We start from the raw sequence: 18,417 nt of genomic DNA, 5'->3' as shown, positions 1-18,417 counted from the left end.
GGTCAGTTAACATTGGGTTCAGCAGCCTTCACACAGTAAGAAACCTGCCAAATAGTCACTGAAACAGCTGGGTGTTTTTTTGTTTGGTTGGTTTTTAACATAAAGGAAGTCTGGAGTAAAGCAGGAAAGAGCTTGCGTCACCAGAGATGTGACACAGCTCTATTTTTTTGCACCATCATCCTCACCATGTGACTTCATCCTTGAGGTTGCCTCATGTTCCAAGATAGCTGCTGGAGTGCCAGTCATTATTTATGTATTCCAGGCAGAAGTAAAAAGAAAAGGTAACCTGCCAGCTGAGTAAATCCACTTTAAATAAAAACCTTTTATGTAAGTTCTAACTAATGACTTTGGCTTCTTATTGTGTATTTCTCTCTGCTCAAGAGACTGGGAAATGAAGTGTTATTAATATACTCCTGCCTCAAATAAAATTAAGGTTTGGTTAGTAGGGAAGGGGAGGGTGGATATGGTTGGTTGGCTGCCACAGAGCTATTCTTGGTACTGATTTGTGGTAAGGTTAGTGAAACCACTTCTGACCCAGCAAGGAGAGGGAACTACTCACAGAAGAAATCTGCATCTCAGTACTGAGATTCGGATTTTGATAAATTACATTGAGGTTTTGATCATGTGCTTTTTAAACTTTTAGCAATATCCCCATCACCTAGAAATGAAGTCAGACTAATCTAAAATGATAAAATGGCACAGGCAGGCAGCATGCCTGTGGCTTCTTTCTTCAGCAAACAGGTTTAGGCCTCGAACTAGCTGCAACCTGAAATCTACATTCCCTGGGGTCCTTACTACTCAAGCTCTGGTCCCCAAGGACTGGTATCATCATGGAGCATATTAGAAACGCACGACTCAGGCCCCACCCTGGAGCTACTAAAGCAGAATCAGGATTTTAACAGGGGCCCCAGGGGGTTCCCGTGCACGTTAAAGTTTAAGAAGCCACACTCAAACATATGACTTAAAGTTCTTGCAATGGGCCCTCTGATCTCCTAGAACATTTCCCAGGAAGCATCGCCTCTAAGATGCTGAGTGTTTAGTGAGACTGTAAGTCAGTGTCACCTCTCCAACGAGAGCTCACGTTCTATTAATGCTCATGATGCAGTAACACCTATCACTTACCAGGTGCTTCCTGTGCAGACCCTAGGCGAGGGGCCTGTGTGTCCTGCACTTACTGCTCTGAACAGTTCTGTACAGTGGCCGCTGTCACTCCCACGCTGCACAGGAGGAGACTGCCCCGTGGTACCCACCCGGGAGGCACCGAAGGGGTGTTAAGAGGACAGGGAGGGGCAGTGTTTAGGAGGGAGAAGCTTGGATCAGTGAAGCACACTCTAGACAGAGATGGAGCCAGGATGCCTGGGATCTTTCTTTCTAAAGGCTGCTCGGCTACCAGTGGTGACCTTGCATGACACGCACCCCTCCCCCTCCCCACCGCCCCGTCACCACCCGGAACCTCACTTTTCTTATCTGCGTATCAGGGATGGGAGTCGACCAGATAACTGGCAGGCTTTCCTCCAGCTGGCATTCCTCAAGTCTAAGCACGACCCCCCGCCACCCTGATCCTGAAGTCAGTCGGCCTTAGCAGCCACCAACCCTGACTTTATCAGGTTCATCCAAGGGCCGCCAGGCCTGGCCGGAGCCCAACTGGGTCCAGAGACCCAGATGCTCCAAAGACCCACATACCTCCTCCTGAGCAATCAGAGGCAAATAAACACAGTTGCTGCCAGCCACTCTCACCACCCCCTGCTGACTGGACTCAAGGTACAGGGGAAGGAGGTGGGCAAAGCCGACTTCCTGTAGACCTCCAGAAATAGACTTGATAGGAGATGTTCCCAAGGAAACACCTGGCCATGCCAGACATTATTTGCCAAAGCTGCCTGTGGGGTTATTACCAATCTGCCCACCTCATCTGAGAGGGCTGACCTTGCCACCCTCAGACTGGTTGGCAGAACCCAGCAGTAAGCAATGAAGGAAGACCGCTCAGACTCAGCTCACAGTGGAAGGCGCCTGTACGCTCCTGGCACCTCTGCAGGGCACACAGCCTGGTTGGCAGACTTGCCAAGGAGTGTCTCCCCGTCACAGTGGCCCCGGGCAGCATCCCTCACTCACAAACCCTAGACTGCCACGGACACCCGAGGCTCCTGGTGGCTATGAGTCTGTCTCCATAGTGACGGAGGACTGATCCACAGCCAGCACCAGACCCAAGGCAGAGACAGGCCCTTTCCCAGGGATTTATGAATTGGGGCCAGGATCCTGTCTCCAAGGCTGGACGGTACCACACACACTTAGGACCACAGTGGGAGGCATCTTCCACCAGAGTACTCTCAACTGCAGAGAGAGAAGTGAGCACACACATAGCCAGTGTGTGCTGGAGTCCCGGCCCAGGTCCCTGCCCCACCCCCAGCAGGCTCTGGGCCTCACGCCTGTGCCTTGTAATCAAGTCCCCTTAAGTGAGCTAGCTCCAGAACCAAGATTCTGTCACTTGTCACCAGAGGAGTCAGACATTCGTGTATTCACCTGGTCACTCAGGGGAAGGTCAGGCAGGCCGAGATGTGCTTGGCACCAAAAGAAAAGAAAAGAATAAGACACAATCTGTACCCTCGGGGGACTCATGGGCTAGTGTGGGATATGTGGCGGTGGTTTAGCCGCTCAGTCCTGTCCAACTCTTGCAACCCCATAGACTGTAGCCCACCAGGCTCCTCTGTCCGTGAGATTCTCCAGGCAAGAATACTGGAGTGGGTTGCCATTTCCACCTGACCCAGGGACTGAACCCAGGTCTCCTTCAGGCAATCTCCTGTATTGCAGACATATTCTTTACCAACTGAGCCACCAGGGAAGCTAAGTGTGGGATATAAACAGGTTATAATAAATCAATGTATTAAATGTGCTGAAAAGGGCACAGGGTACCACGGAAGCAAACAAGCCTGGGGCCGAAGCCAAGGGGCAGAGAGCCAGGAGGGCTTCCTGGAGGAGGGGGTGCTTGAGCTCAATCACAGAAATGGAAGGATGCAGCCCTGCAGTGGGGAGACTGTGTTTCCGACCACGAGGACAGCGGCATGCCCCGCTGCTGCTGGGGACTCAGGGGAGGGGACACAGCATGGTTTCAGGGAGAAAACACCCGTGAGGAACTCTACTAGGTGAAGCAGACGTGTGCAAAAGGGGACGCAGCCCTTTTGCAAGCAAGAAGCCGGCTTTTTAGAGAGAAACCACATGGAGGAGAATCCAAGTTCAAGATCTAACCCAGGACTTCTGAACAACCACACGTGAAAGACTACAGAAGCTCAGAGGCAGGAAAAGACACCTGCAGCCAGGACACGGACGAGGGGGCGCTTTTCAGAGCGGGCAGAGCAGAGACAGGCCTGGAAGCACAGAGCCGACACAGACGGAAGCGGAACCTGAGCCACGTTGTCAAAATGTCAAAAAGCTCTGTGCTTCTTGAAGTGCTTTCACACTGAACTCATCTGATGCTCACAAGCAAGGTGAGGACTACAGCCATTCTAGTGCTTTCCTGCCTGGTGATGGGGAAACAAGACACAGACTGCGTGGTCTCCTTCGGTCACAGAACTGACGAGTTGGCAGAGGTTCAGAGCCTCCCCAACACTCTCCCTGCCAAGGCTCCTTCGTTACCTCTTCTACAGATAAGAGGAGGGAATGAAGATCCATGCATCGCAGAGTAACTTTCCTCGGGACCTTCTGGGCGAACCCAGGCCACCTCCACCCTGCGCGGCAGCTCAGGAGTGAGAGGGCCTCAAGATGGAGAAGACAAAACATGTATTGTTCCAAATTTGTCTTCCCTGTGGGCTTACGAGCTCCAGTGGAGCAGATACGGCTTCCTCAACAATTAAGCTGGGCCTCTAATTGGGAAGGTGCTCGTATTTGGGCCATAATTGGGAGGGTGCTCAAATGGACTTCACGACCGAATGAGAATAAACAGAACCAGTGAACCAGACAGAAAGCAAGGGGGAAGAGATGGAAGGTGAGGATGCTGTCTTCTGACAGTGGGAAGCAAACCACCCAAAGCTCTCCTCCTCGCTGCCGCCCTCACAAGCCTCATGCCGTTAAATCCAGAGGGCAGCAGGTGGTTAAGGCAGAGGTGCTAACATTTCCAGCAACATCCGGCTGCTCCTTGTTAACACTCCAGGGAAAGAAGGGTGATGGGAGAGATGACCAAAGAGAGTCCAAATGAGAGGTCAGCGTGAGCTCCAGCAGGCCCGAGCATGTGTGTGTAAGTTCCTGGTAAACTCCCAAGTGATCCCTATGTTGTAGGGGTGATTTTGAGGTCTGAACACTGATATTCTACTGGGAGTTCTCTTCGGTCAGGACAAGCTTCTGGAAGGATTTTTCCCATGTCCTCACAAACATATTTTCCACCCCCACCCCAGGTGGTGGCCCTGCAATAAGGCCAGCTCCCAGGAGTGAGGAATTGTCACCTCGCCTAGTGATGAACTGTCCACTCACTCTACAACCTCCAGAAGGAAAGGCTGGCAGACCAGAGAGGAAAGGGAGAGTCTGCTGAGGAAGAAGGAAACGCGGCCCCACCCTGGCCTGCAGGCCTCCAGGACAGTTCCTCCCCTCTGCCCTCCTCGCCCCCTCCACCTGGCCTCCCGCCAGTAGCCACGGGCAGTCTCACTTGGCACCGGTTCTAAAGCAGAAACAGGGCTTTGTTCCATCCACCAGAGGCAAGGCCACCAGGTCCCACTGCAAAAATGCCCTCTTCCCCGTCAAGGCAGAAAAAAGTGGCTTTTGGCCCTTCTAGTTCTAGAGCACCCAGCTGATGACAAAAACTACTTCTCTGGGACCTCTGGCGGGCCGTCCACACCCTCCGCCCCTCCCCGAAGCCCCCCTCCCCACTCCTGCCCAGACCTCGTGGTGCCCACCCGCCCGCAGAGGCTGCCACTTGGGACCCAGTCCCGGGCACGTAGGCTCTGTCATTACCCTCCCGCCTGCACAGACGTCCTTCCGCGTCCCACATTTTCTGGGCGGGGAAACCGAACCACAGTCCCAGGGGGACCTGCTGACCACATGACCGGGCCAGTCAGAGTCAAGGGCGGACACTCAGCAACTCAAGACCAGGCCAGCATCTCACACCAGGCCAGTGTCTCACACCCGGAGCGAAAAAGGACGCAGGCCTCAGAGCTCCTTCCACACACCATGTGAGTCAAGGGTTTACAACAGTTTGCAGGCAAACTTTCCGTTAACAACAACAAAAAAAGCCCTTTATTCTCTTGAACCCTGACCTCATTTCCCGAAGTGGTCTCAGACACACACACACACACGCCCGCGTAGGCACCATCTGTCAGTTCCCCTTGTCATCAGGCAAAAGCCACACACGCCCACTCCAGCGGTACCCCCTCCTCAGACCTGGAGGACACCTCCAGGTGTTCAGGCAACACTGTAGGAGGGACCAAGTAGGAACTCAGTGTAATAACATTAAATCCCGGTTTTCCAAGGCAGGGGGAGAACCTCATATACTAGTCACAACCCAAACCCCAGGTTTCTGCACGATCTCGACAAAACGTCTTGAAAAAAGGGAACAGAGCGATATTTTCAGTGGGTGTTTTCATTGGGGGCTGTGCTTCTCACAGGACGTGGTGGACAGAAACATTTTCAAAATACTGAGCTTTCAGTAATATAAAATTCTGATATTAAAAGGAAATTGGATCCTCACTGACTCTGTGTCCCCCTAGTCGGCCTTAAACCCTGCTGTTTCCAGAGGGAGCAGTTTCTAATAAGGAAAACTCTTGATAATCCGATTGATTCAAAAAACAAACCAAACCCTACAGCCCAAAATGACACCCTATATAGCAGGCAAGGCTTTACCAAACAGGGCTGGACAGAATATACCTGCAGAGCATTTAATTTTGACCGCTTAGCAGTAGGGCCATTGTCTTCCCTTTCCACTTGTTGAGACTCTCACCAGAATTTTCAGAGGAACCCCAGCCCCTGGAGCCCCCTCCTTCCCCAGAGCCCCAGGCACCCCCTTCCCCACCGCGCCCCCTGCTCTGCGGGCCTGCGCCCCCTTCTCCCAGCGCTGCGGTGAGGAGGCAGGAGCACTTACCTCGACCACGCTCCTGTGGGGAGGACGCTCCTCCTTTCTGGAGCTGGGACTCACTGACATCACTCAACTTTATTTATAATCTTTATTCTACTGAAAAGTTGTACAAACTTATATGGTTTGTAATGGTACGGGGCTCATGAATGAGACGGAAGTGAAACGTCTATGACTTTTCCGTGGATTCCACTCAAGCCCCACGTTCACTCACTAGCCAGCAGACGACGACGGCAGGAACTCCTTCTCACGCACTTTTGCTCACGTCCCCTGCTGGAGTCAAAGTTCTTCAGGGGCAGAGGCGATCACTGGATAAATGTAAAGTATTAGCTGTAAGCAGAGTTTGCTTCAGGAAGTTTTCTTATGAGTGTTTTTAAAAAATTAAATACTCTTAAGACTCACAGACTTATGAAACGAACTTACGGTTGCCAGGGGAGTAAGGATGCAGGAAGGGATAGGTATGGCATTTGGGACGGACACGTACACACTGCTATATGAGGATTGGATGACCAGCAAGGACCTAGAGGAGAGCACAGGGGACTCTGCTCAGCATTACATGGCAGCCTGGAGGGGACAGAGGCTGCGGGGAGTGGACCCACGTGCATGTATGGCTGAGGCCCTTTGCTGTTCACCTGAAACGGTCACAACATAATATTAACTGGCTATACCCCAACACAAAATAAAAAGTTCAAAAGAAAAAAGAAATTCAATACTCTTGAATATGTTACTGTCACAAGCGCCACTCGGTTTGAACAACTCTGAACACGTCAGGCAGGGACTCAACTCTCAGAGTGACGGCTTCATAGTTTCATCTCCTCCTCCTTGTGGGGGTGGAGGACCCAACTCACCACTCGGGCTCCTGCAGGTCTGGCAGCTGAATGAGTCAGTCTCAGACAAAGGGCCCCATCTCAAAGCCTTGCAACTGTCCAACCATCAAGTTACCATCAGGGGACACCATGGCTGTGGGGGAGGCGTTAAGCTATTAACTGGAGCCTGCTCCATTCCACCGTGCCTGCGGGGGTGGCAGAGTCCTCTCTGACGCCCACCCAGCTATATACCGGAACCTGCCCTTTCCACTGTGCCTGCAGGGGTGGCAGAGTCCTCTGACGCCCACCCTACATCTAATGACCCATCAAGAAAAAGCATGGTTCCAGCAAAGCATCAACAAGCCCTCTCTCAGCAGGTATATGTAGACACATTTATGTTCAGTAATATTTCATCCCAACTAGCACAAAGAGGGAAAAAAACATAATAAGGCCTTTATTTAAACCAATCTAGCAAAAGTATCAGAAAGTGGATTTAGATTTCAAAAGATTTAGAAAGTCAGCTTAGATTTCAACAGGTACTGCATCAACAAAAGTCATCAATAAAAGGAAGTTGTTCTTTGTTCCAGAAATGGACCTTAGAAAGTAACTAGCTTGGTGCTAATTAAAGTGCAGCAGGGCAGGCCTGGTTACACACAGCTCACTGAAGCACCCACCCACCCTGACTCAACTGCTTTACAAGCTGAGAGCTATTTCCAACAACCCTTTTGAAGTACTATTCAGAACAAGAAGGTCCTATTGCATAGCACTATCTTTAATATCGTGTGCTAAGTCATAAAGGAAAAGATTACGAGAAAGAATATATACGTATATACAACTGAATCACTTTGTTATACAGCAGAAATTAACACAACATTGTAAATAGACTACACCTCCATAAACGTTTTCCTAAATGCTATTCAGAGTTGAATCCTGTATTTCTATATAACCAGAAGATGCCATTCCACAACACAGTGACTCCACAGTGACATTATCTTAAGCAATTTTACTGGAAAAACAATTACACTTCGAGCACCAAAGCAAGAACCCTATTATCAGTTCAGTAGGTCACGTCCCAAGGGGGAAAAAATAAAGGCGCTGAGCAGGCCTGGCTGCTGTCCACAACGTCGGGAATGTTCAGGAAGAGTGGACTGGGGTCCCGCAGTGTTTGTGCCATAAGTCGATGGCCTTGCTCACGATAGCGTCCGAGCTGTCCTGGGGGATCTGTGAACAAGCAGACAGACTCTGAAAGGCATGATTCTGACTTCATCCTCTCTCTCATTCACTGTGGCATAAAACTCGTGTCCACTGGAGTTTTCGCTGCTTTTCAGAAAGTGATTGCATGGGCGGCTGCTGCCAGATGCGTGTCACGTACCCCCCGAGGCCACACTGAGGGGTGTGGTGTCACCCACCTGGGTTCGAATCCTGCCCTGCCCACTCCCTGTGGAGCCCTGGGCAGGCTACCTACACTCCCTGGGTTCAGATCCCCATATCTGGGATGAGGCAAATGATAGCCCCACTTCACAGTGCTCTTTACAGGGTTACAGGAGGTAATTCACAAAAAAGTATTTAGCAGGGGCCCTGGCAGTGTGTGCCACTATTTATTACAACAAAGAGGGCTCTTTGATCCAACACACACTCACTAAGCACTTATCTACTGGGCCACTGTTCAACTGTTAACACTGACTGATTAAAATAGATTTGGGGTCCAGTGAAATTTAGTCAAGCTTGAGTCTCTCTCTATTTTGACCTCTTCTTGCCTGGTTAAGGGTATTCTAAGATACAAAGATAGGGAAAAACAGATTCATTCAGACCTTTTTCAACATGCTCAAGTTTACACTTCAGCACATTAACAAATTCAGCTGGGACTCCACCAGACACAGGAACAGAAATAAAAGGGCTTATGAGCAAAATCCCCGAGAACATTCCTTTTCCACTAACGGGGATCGCTCGTCCTAAAGCGACAGATCTCACCTCCTTGTTTCCTGACGGCCTGCTAGTGGTCACTCTGGTCCCAGGTACACACACTCATGGAGACAGACCTGCTGCTCAGAACAGTGACCCCCAAACAAAGGATGTGGGCTATAACCCACCGACCAAGCTGAAACTTATACCACGGAAAAATCGTTTCTTATAATGCAAAAATATATTATACTGTCTCTGAAATAATTTAATGCCATAGAAAAATCTGGCTTGGTAAACTGAATTCCTTTCTAGAGTCAAAGTTCAAGTGAAGCAAAGCACACTTACGTTTTCCAGAAACTTCGTTATCTTCTCTGCACTGTTCAGCGCCATTACTTTAATTTTAAAGGTTAAAAGAATTTCCACAGCTACAAAAACTAGTATCTTACAGGATCCACTTACAACTTTATCCCAAATCCTATGAAAGAAAGATGTAATCAAATTACAAGTCTGAAGTTGATGTTTACACCTAAACAGCTCAAGTTTCAAAATTAAATCAAATTACATTTTCTTTTATGTACCATCATCCCTTACTATCCCCAGGGAAGTGGTTCATGGGCTCACTTGCTGTGCATACCAAGATCCGTGGAGGCTCAAGTCCCTCATATAAAGTGAGGTGGTGCAGTCAGCCCCCTGCATCCACAGATTCTACAACCAAGGATTCGACCAGCCACAAGTGTAAACACAGCCCAGGATCTGGGATTGGCTAACTCCAGAGATGCGCAACTGTGGAGACAGATGGCTGACTACATAAGCTTCAGAGAAGAGCTAATGAGGACATTGTCCTCCGGGAAGACATCCTCCAATTAATATCTCAAAATTGACATTTTAGGGCAGGAAGTTCCTAAAAACCAAAGCTTCAAGTTTAACATTCTGTAATGCTAAGATAACCGTTACATACTAGGGAACAAGACCAAAAGAGGAAATGAAATATGAAATTCAATTTCATTTTCCAGTAAATTCCTTAATTAAGGAGCTAGCTATTAAATATACTCTAAATTAAATATACTCTAAAATCATTGTTCTGATAACTCCAATAGCTCTTATAGTCAATATCATTCTTAATACGCTAACTAAGCACTGTCCTGTAATATTCTTTATGTCTTGCCTTTTTCCTCAAGTGTTAAGTCCTGGAGGGAGCAAGACGGGACTCCAAAATACCCATAACACACCTGAAATTGATGGAAGAGCTGAGTCTGAGTCTACAGTCTAACCTTCAGCTAGTTTAATGATGTCATAAGGGGTCTAAGAAATAAACATCTTTCTCTAGGATCTGCTCCATTTCTGGAAAAGTCCACATCCATATATACTCCTGGAGACTACTTCAGATGTGAATATTCAACAGCATCTAACACATTGAGGCCCTTCAATTTCTCTAACCATATATCCTAACATTTTTTATATTTAATACTCAATATTTCTAACACTTCTAATTGTATACATAATACGCAAAATCACCAGTTGCTATGTCAGCTGCTGGAGAAGTTAGCATCAAATGACTGCATGGTTCTAAAGCAAATTTATCTTCCGAGATGATCACGTTAAAAACAACAACAACAACAACAAAAATGGGATTTTTCTGACTCTGTGCTTTCAGTCATATTTGAAAGAAACACTTGCCTCTGTAAGCTGGACTCAGGCAAGCACCCGGCAAAGCACTTCTTGAACCACAGCTCGTAGGGAAGTGTGGACACTGCACAGCAGGCCTTCAGGTGACTCAGCAGTCGGCTATCCTCCAGATTCAAGTATTGTTCAAAAGCCTTTGGCTAATGATCGAAGAGGAAGAGATTACTCACTTCCTGTGACTTAATGTTACCATACCTTATAGGCTGTGATGAAAAAGTATACATACTGAAAGCAAGAAGTGCTAGGAAACAAAGCTTCAGACTCATTCAAGCCACTGGTGATGCCACAGTCTCCAGATCAGCACTAACTAACCAGAGTAACCAACTGTCCAGGACGGAGTGGTTTTTCTGGGGCAGTCTCCAGCTAAGGAACAGTTAAGTCACGCTGGTTAGTCCTAATTGTGCTAAGCAGATTCAACAACCTAAGACAAAAGTCCAGAGCAAAATTCAGTTGATCTGGAGGGCCAAGAAAGGTCCATGTGCTGGCTACTCCAGGGCAGATTATAGGTTCACAGAAAGAAGCAGGCTAAGACCAAAAACACATGGTGGGACTAGGTGCAGAGAGGGAACTAGGGAGAGAGGAAATGAACAGGACCCAGCAGTCACCAGTCACAACCCTGGCTGACCCCATGGAGCACACTGCACTTGGCAGGGAGGGTCAGACAACAGGCGCATCCGGAGGAGGAGCGCTGTCCCCAGCAAGGTGTGCATGAGAACTCCAGGCAGACAGGAGGAACACAGGGGAACAAAGCTCCAGGGTCCCATTTGGAGGCCTCTCCCACGGAAGGTTCCACAGCAGCCAACACTGGAAGACTGGGAGCTACCAGAGCTGGCTCCCAGACAGGACTGCTGTACTCACAGGGTCCTCTGGCAAAGCATGGACCCTACAGGTCAAACCCTCAAGCCTGCACTCTCCATCCAGAAGGACAGAACCAGATCAATGTATCACCCACGCAAACGCAAATATTTTGTTAGTTTTTAACTAAATATTGGGTTGGCCAAAAGCTCGTTCAGGCTTATGGAAAAACCCAAACTTTTCAGCCAACCTAACATCTGCACCTCTACTTCCACCGAAGAGGCAATTCATGACCCTTACAATATCCACTGCAGCCGGACACTGTGCTCCATAGAGAAAGGGAGTGAAATGTAAAGGCAGCATCCCTGCCTCCAAGGAGCTTCCAAGCTGGTTGGGACAGACCTGCAAAGGGCTGACTACAACACGCTGCAATAAAGCTACCATGGGAATGAGCAGGAGACGCTGGGCACATCCAGGTGGAAATCTTAACCCAGAACCAGTTTCCCAAGAGAGCTGATGATTGACTGGCCCATGATGAGCAGGGACACGACTTGGCTGAGCAAAAAGGGCCACAGAGTAATATCTGATCCCGCTTAAAGGGTCAAAAGCCCTACATAAAGGAGCTTCTAAAAAAGAAAAAAGCCAAAAACTCTACAAGAAAAAATGCAAATGGCTCTAACCCATATAAAAAGATGCTCAAGCTGGCCAGAACAAAACAAACACGACCTCACACTATCCTGAGGCATCTCTTCTCACCTATCAGGCTGGCAAGAACACCATCAGGTCAGCGGGGCTACAGGGAAACAGGCGTCCGCATCTGTTGGTCAGGAGGATGCAAAAGGGTGGTATGAGTGCTACAGAGGGGAATCTGAAAAAACCTAAGTAACGTGTTACTTAGTAACGTGTGATCTAGTCAATTCATTTCCACAGAGTCTACCCCCCAGATATACTAAAGGATACATGCACAAAGCTATTCACCTGTAACATGGTGTAACAACAAAAGACTGGAAACAGCTCAAACAGCCAACACTAAAGAAGGGCTGAATAATCTAGAATGGAGTGGTATGCAGCCACGAACAGAATAAGGAATGTCTCTATATACTGCTCATGGCATAATCAGGTTAAAAAAAAAGCAGGGTGAAGAGAAATGTGTGTCAGATGTGAGTGCTAAATCTGACAGCGTGACTATAAATACATATCCACGTGTGCTTTTTTCTTTTAGTGGAAGATGACATTTACACTGACATTTTGAGGACACAGCAAATGGTAGATGTGATAATTTTATTTTTGTGTGTATGCTAAGTTGCTTCAGTCATGTCCGACTCTTTGTGATCCCATGGACTGTAGCCCACCAGGCTCCTCTGTCCCTGGGATTTTCCGGGCAAGAACACTGGAGTGGGCTGCCATGCCCCCCTCCAGGGGATCTTCCCCATTCAGGGACTGAACTCACGTTTCTCACCTATTGGCAGGCGGGTTCTTTACCACTAGCGTCACCTGGGAAGCAGCCGATTTTACACTTTCCTGTAAAACTTTTAGGTTATTTCCAATATTTCCATGACCTTCAATTCTTACTTTAAGAAAATAAAGTGGCCTTCCCTGGTTGCTCAATGGTAAAGAGTTCACTTGCTAATGCGGGGGACACGGTTCGATCCCTGGTCTGGGAAGATTCCACGTGCCACGGGGCAACTAAGCCCATGCACCACGCTAACTGAGCCGGCATGCTGCAACTACTGAAGCCCACGCACCTAGAGCTCGTGCTCTGCAACCAGAGAAGCCACCACAATGAGAAGCCTGCACACCGCAGCGAAGAGTAGCCCCCGCTTACTGCAGCTAGTGAGGGCCTGCATGCAGGAACAAGACCCAGCGCAGGCATAAATGAATAAATCTTTACAAAAAAAGAAAAGAAAGCACACCTCAACAAAAGGCAAAATCTGACAAAAGAGATTTAACCGAGGAATTTATACTAAACTTAGAAAGAGGCTGCTAATAGTGTTGTTTAAGAGGAAGAAAAAAAAAAACAAAAAAACCCTCTCTTTAGGACAGCTTTTAAAAATTGTGTCATTGGCGAGGAAAAAAAAAAAACCCTTTAATGACAGAATACAGCCAAGACTGAGATGGCTTAAAGACAGTCTGATCTGAAGAGAGATTAACAGAGGCTTCCCACATCACACCACTGAAGCTGGCCTCCACTTTCGTTGGCAATCAGGGGCCTCATCAAAAAGACCTTCCAAAAGGTCTTGGAGAGGAAAGCTTGATGGAGAGGAAAGCTCTCCTCTCCTATAAATCAGAACACTACAACATAAAGGCGTCATCGCCAGAAATATTCTTTGGATGTCAAAAGTCTATCACTGCGCATCACATGCACATTTCCCTAGGATTATGAAGCAACATATGCTTTGCGATAACAAACTTGGTAAAAACCACAAACATCTGAAAAGATGACAGACAAGATTACAGAAACTCTAACAAAAAACTGGGCAGAAGAGATCTAATATACAACAACAACAACAAAAATTTCAAGCTAGATTTAACAAGGTTTAACTAAAGAATTTTTTTAAAAACCTGACTTTAAGCATTAAGTTGGGACTTCCATGATGGCCCAGCAGCCAAGCCTGCACTTCCAATGCAGGGGGCTAGGGTTCAATCCCTGGTCAGGGAACTAGAATCACACACGCCACAACTAATGCCTGGCACAGCCAAGTAGTTTTTTTAAAAAAGAAATGAAAGAAAATTTATGTATAGAAACAATGCAATAACATTAACAACCTAAGGAGAAAAAGCATATAACCACCTAAATAAGGGCAGGGGAAAAAAAATGGTATGAAAATATCTCCTAAAAGGCTCTAAAAGACCCCATAACCCCACAACTAAAGACCCTGCACAGCCAAATAAATTTTTAAAAAATATTAAAAGTTTTTTTAAGTCACTTGATGGCTACATGAAATAGCAATACAAAGGAAATGTAGCTTTTCTTATATTAATACATTCTGAACTTTTAAAAAGAACTTTTGCAACTATTAAAAACTATGTCCTAGACACAATAATGTACTTGTGAAAAATCATTTTTTATGATGATGAAATTAAGGTTTAGGGGACATAAGGACACTGAGTATCTTGCTGGTTCTAAAATTCTTTTCTTCACACGTTATTGATTGGAGGTATCATCAGTACGTCTTTTCTTATGCAAACGTTATTGACCTATGACATATCAATAAGTTTTTAGAGAGTGATACAGAACTGTGGTGTTGGGGAAGACTCTTGAGTCCCGTGGACTGCAAGGAGATCAAACCAGTCAATCCTGAAGGAAATCGACCCTGAATATTCATCAGAACGGCCAATACTTTGGTCACCTGATGTGAAGAGTCAACTCACTAGAAAAGACCCTGATGCTGGGAAAGACTGAGGGCAGGAGGAGAAGGGGATGACAGAGGATGAGATGGTTGGATGGCATCACCAACTCAATGGACATGAGTTTAAGCAAACTCTGGGACATGGTGAAGGACAGGGAAGCCTGGAGTGCTGCAGTACATGGGGTCTCAAAGAGTCAGACACAACTGAGCAACTGAACTGATTAACATCACTGTGCAAAGCTGTTAGAGCTTAACCAGAGCAGGGAGAGGGGAGAGGGCAGTGGGGCGCTTGCTGGCTGAAGTTACGTTGCAGTTCACAACAAAACGAACAGTCATGTCTGCATCTCATACCAGTCACAAAGATTCAGCCCCTCACCAGCTAAAGGACTAAAATTTAAAATGTTCAAAAATTTTTTAAAAGTTAGAAGCTTTCTAAAAAAAAAAACCTTGGCATTAGAAAGGCCTTTCTAACGAAGATACAAAAGAAAAAAAAATACTGATAAAACCAATAGTATCACCTTCATATCTTTATATAACAGTAAGAAATATTTTCAGAGAAAATATTTAACTTACATAAACATGCAGCATATAGCAATAATTCTTACCCAAAATGGAAAGATGCACACAAAATAGAAAGGTAGACAAATATGACCAAGAAACATACCTCCAAAGCTGCTTAGCTTCCCTCAAAATTAAGGCAATGGAAATTAAAACAGGCTACCATTTCAGTATCAGGTCAGCAAAATTTTAAGAGATTGATACTATCAATTATTGGCAATGGGGTGGAAAACAGGAAATCTCAAACTGGTGGGGGAAGCAAAATTGGTCCAACCTCTGGGTGAGTAACCTGGTAGTGAACACATTTAAATACGTCTGTTGCGTTAGAGCATTTAATGTATAGGTAATCCACCCTAGAGAAACACATACACACACACACAGGAACATGTCACATACATGGAGAGTGCTGTCATCATGGAGCCATTACACTAAATTAGGGCAAATTCTTAACAAGAAAGACTATGAGAACTTTTTCAGTTCAGTTCAGTCGTTCAGTTGTGTCCGACTCTTTGCCACCCCATGAGAATTTTTTCAGTGGTTCTAAATGAATGACTCTCAACCCTAGCCTCATTTCAGAGTCACTGAGTTTTAAAAAATTAGAATTCTGAGGCCCCACCCTGGGAGACTCTGATTTCACTGCTCTGGTCATTGTTAAGAACTCTCAGGTGGTACTAACAGGAAGTCAGGGTTGAAAACCACCCATGTGTAGTGACGTGGAAAAACTTCAACACATGAAGTTTTAAGAAGAATCATAGGGCCGTATGAACAGTATAATACATTAAAAAATTATATATGTAAAAATATGTATAAGATATATATACACACACACACACATGGCCATGGGTATGCACTCACACCCCCATCCACTCTAATGCACATGAAATGATTTAGACAAGGGACTTCTGGATGGTTCAGTGGCTAAGAATCCACTCACCAATGCAGGGGACACAGGTTCAATCCCTGGTCCTCGAAGATTCCACATGCCACAGAGCAACTGAGCCCGGGACAACCGCTGAGCCAGTGCTTTAGGGCCCAAGTGCCACAAGCATGGAAGCCCGTGCTCCACAACAAGAGAAGCCACCCAGATGAGACGTCCCAGCACCACAACTAGAGAGGAACCTCTGCTTGCCACAACTAGAGAAAGTCTAGGCACAGCAATAAAGACCTAGCACATATTTTTAAAAAATAGTCTAGACGGTGCTCGCTTCGGCAGCACATATACTAAAATTGGAACGATACAGAGAAGATTAGCATGGCCCCTGCGCAAGGATGACACGCAAATTCGTGAAGCGTTCCATATTTTTTTCACTTTCTAACACCGTACACAAAAATAAACTCAAAATGGATTAAAGATCTAAATGTAAGATCAGAAACTATAAAACTCCTAGAGGAGAATATAGGCAAAACACTCTCAGACATAAATCACAGCAGGATCCTCTATGATCCACCTCCCAGAATTCTGGAAATAAAAGCAAAAATAAACAAATGGGATCTAATTAAAATTAAAAGCTTCTGCACAACAAAGGAAAATATAAGCAAGGTGAAAAGACAGCCTTCGGAATGGGAGAAAATAATAGCAAATGAAGCAACTGACAAACAACTAATCTCAAAAATATACAAGCAACTTATGCAGCTCAACTCCAGAAAAATAAACGACCCAATCAAAAAATGGGCCAAAGAACTAAATAGACATTTCTCCAAAGAAGACATACGGATGACTAACAAACACATGAAAAGATGCTCAACATCACTCATTATTAGAGAAATGCAAATCAAAACCACAATGAGGTACCACTTCACACCAGTCAGAATGGCTGCGATCCAAAAATCTGCAAGCAATAAATGCTGGAGAGGGTGTGGAGAAAAGGGAACCCTCCTACACTGTTGGTGGGAATGCAAACTAGTACAGCCACTATGGAGAACAGTGTGGAGATTCCTTAAAAAATTGCAAATAGAACTACCTTATGACCCAGCAATCCCACTGCTGGGCATACACACCGAGGAAACCAGAATTGAAAGAGACGCATGTACCCCAATGTTCATCGCAGCACTGTTTATAATAGCCAGGACATGGAAACAACCTAGATGTCCATCAGCAGATGAATGGATAAGAAAGCTGTGGTACATATACACAATGGAGTATTACTCGGCCGTTAAAAAGAATTCATTTGAATCAGTTCTGATGAGATGGATGAAACTGGAGCCAATTATACAGAGTGAAGTAAGCCAGAAAGAAAAACACCAATACAGTATACTAACACATATATATGGAATTTAGGAAGATGGCAATGACGACCCTGTATGCAAGACAGGAAAAAAGACACAGATGTGTATAATGGACTTTTGGACTCAGAGGGAGAGGGAGAGGGTGGGATGATTTGGGAGAATGGGAATTCTAACATGCATACTATCATGTAAGAATTGAATCGCCAGTCCATGTCTGACGTAGGGTGCAGCATGCTTGGGGCTGGTGCATGGGGATGACCCAGAGAGATGTTGTGGGGAGGGAGGTGGGAGGGGGGGTCATGTTTGGGAGTGCATGTAAGAATTAAAGATTTTAAAATTAAAAAAATAAAATAAAATAAAAAAATAATAAAAATAATAAAATAAAATAAAATACAACCTTAATAACAACTTCATGGGGATAAAATTTCAGAGAATAAACTGCATGCATTTAAAAAAAAAAAAATAGTCTAGACGAACACACACCAAGCTGGTGACCTTACACCTTAGAAAGTGGGGGACGGGGAAGCATGGGGGCAGGTCGACAGCAACTGTGGATTCATTTGGATTATTTCATCCTCCCAGAATGTATCTGTTACTTGTGTTCTTAAAAATAATGAATTTTTTAAACAATCCATCAATATGTGATAGCATTCACTCCAATATTAAGAAAGGCTGATGAAACCATGGTACAAGTTTGGACCTCCTGACTGAATTAGGCAGCTAACATTCCATTCACATATGCTCCAACGCCATGCTTCATTAAGTGAAGTTTTAAAATTCTAAGAATCGAACTTTACCTAATGGAAACACATAAAAAACACTCCTGTTCAGGGCTCGGGGAAGCTGAGGGCTGCAGTGCCTGGCCCGCCACAGGGGTAGAGCGGGGCTCCCCAGGGCGTGGCCAGCCTGCGCCCTGTACCTGACCCTGCACTCTGTACCGTGGTTACTGCTTTCAGCAGAATTTCCAAATGAGACAGTTCAATGACTTAAGAAAAAAGACTCATTTTTATAAAATGAGAGAAATGGGGGGGGGGGGAAGCTGAGGAGA

The 18,417-nt window shown here is 46.1% G+C and overlaps 1 protein-coding gene and 1 non-coding gene across 7 annotated transcripts in view; one reads left to right on the top strand and one right to left on the bottom strand.

The window, feature by feature from the left end:
• Positions 1 to 7,288: 7,288 nt before the first annotated feature.
• Positions 7,289 to 18,417, bottom strand: part of TBC1D7 (TBC1 domain family member 7) — a 29,565-nt gene continuing 18,436 nt past the window's right edge. For all 6 annotated transcript variants that reach the window (XM_042237595.2, XM_042237594.2, XM_012101275.5 and 3 more), the window contains 3 exons: positions 10,435 to 10,580; positions 9,103 to 9,232; positions 7,289 to 8,076 (listed from right to left, as the gene is read on the bottom strand). In XM_042237595.2, the coding sequence (XP_042093529.1) occupies positions 7,990 to 8,076; positions 9,103 to 9,232; positions 10,435 to 10,580 (363 nt within the window). In that variant the 3' untranslated portion in view covers positions 7,289 to 7,989. The remainder of the gene's footprint in view (positions 8,077 to 9,102; positions 9,233 to 10,434; positions 10,581 to 18,417) is intronic.
• LOC114109775 (U6 spliceosomal RNA) lies at positions 16,341 to 16,447 on the top strand. The gene has a single exon (XR_003586350.1). It is a non-coding gene; the product is annotated as a U6 spliceosomal RNA (small nuclear RNA).

Source organism: Ovis aries, chromosome 20, assembly GCF_016772045.2.
Source record: "Ovis aries strain OAR_USU_Benz2616 breed Rambouillet chromosome 20, ARS-UI_Ramb_v3.0, whole genome shotgun sequence".
Lineage (NCBI taxonomy): Eukaryota > Metazoa > Chordata > Mammalia > Artiodactyla > Bovidae > Ovis > Ovis aries.
This window is presented reverse-complemented; position numbering and strand designations above follow the sequence as displayed.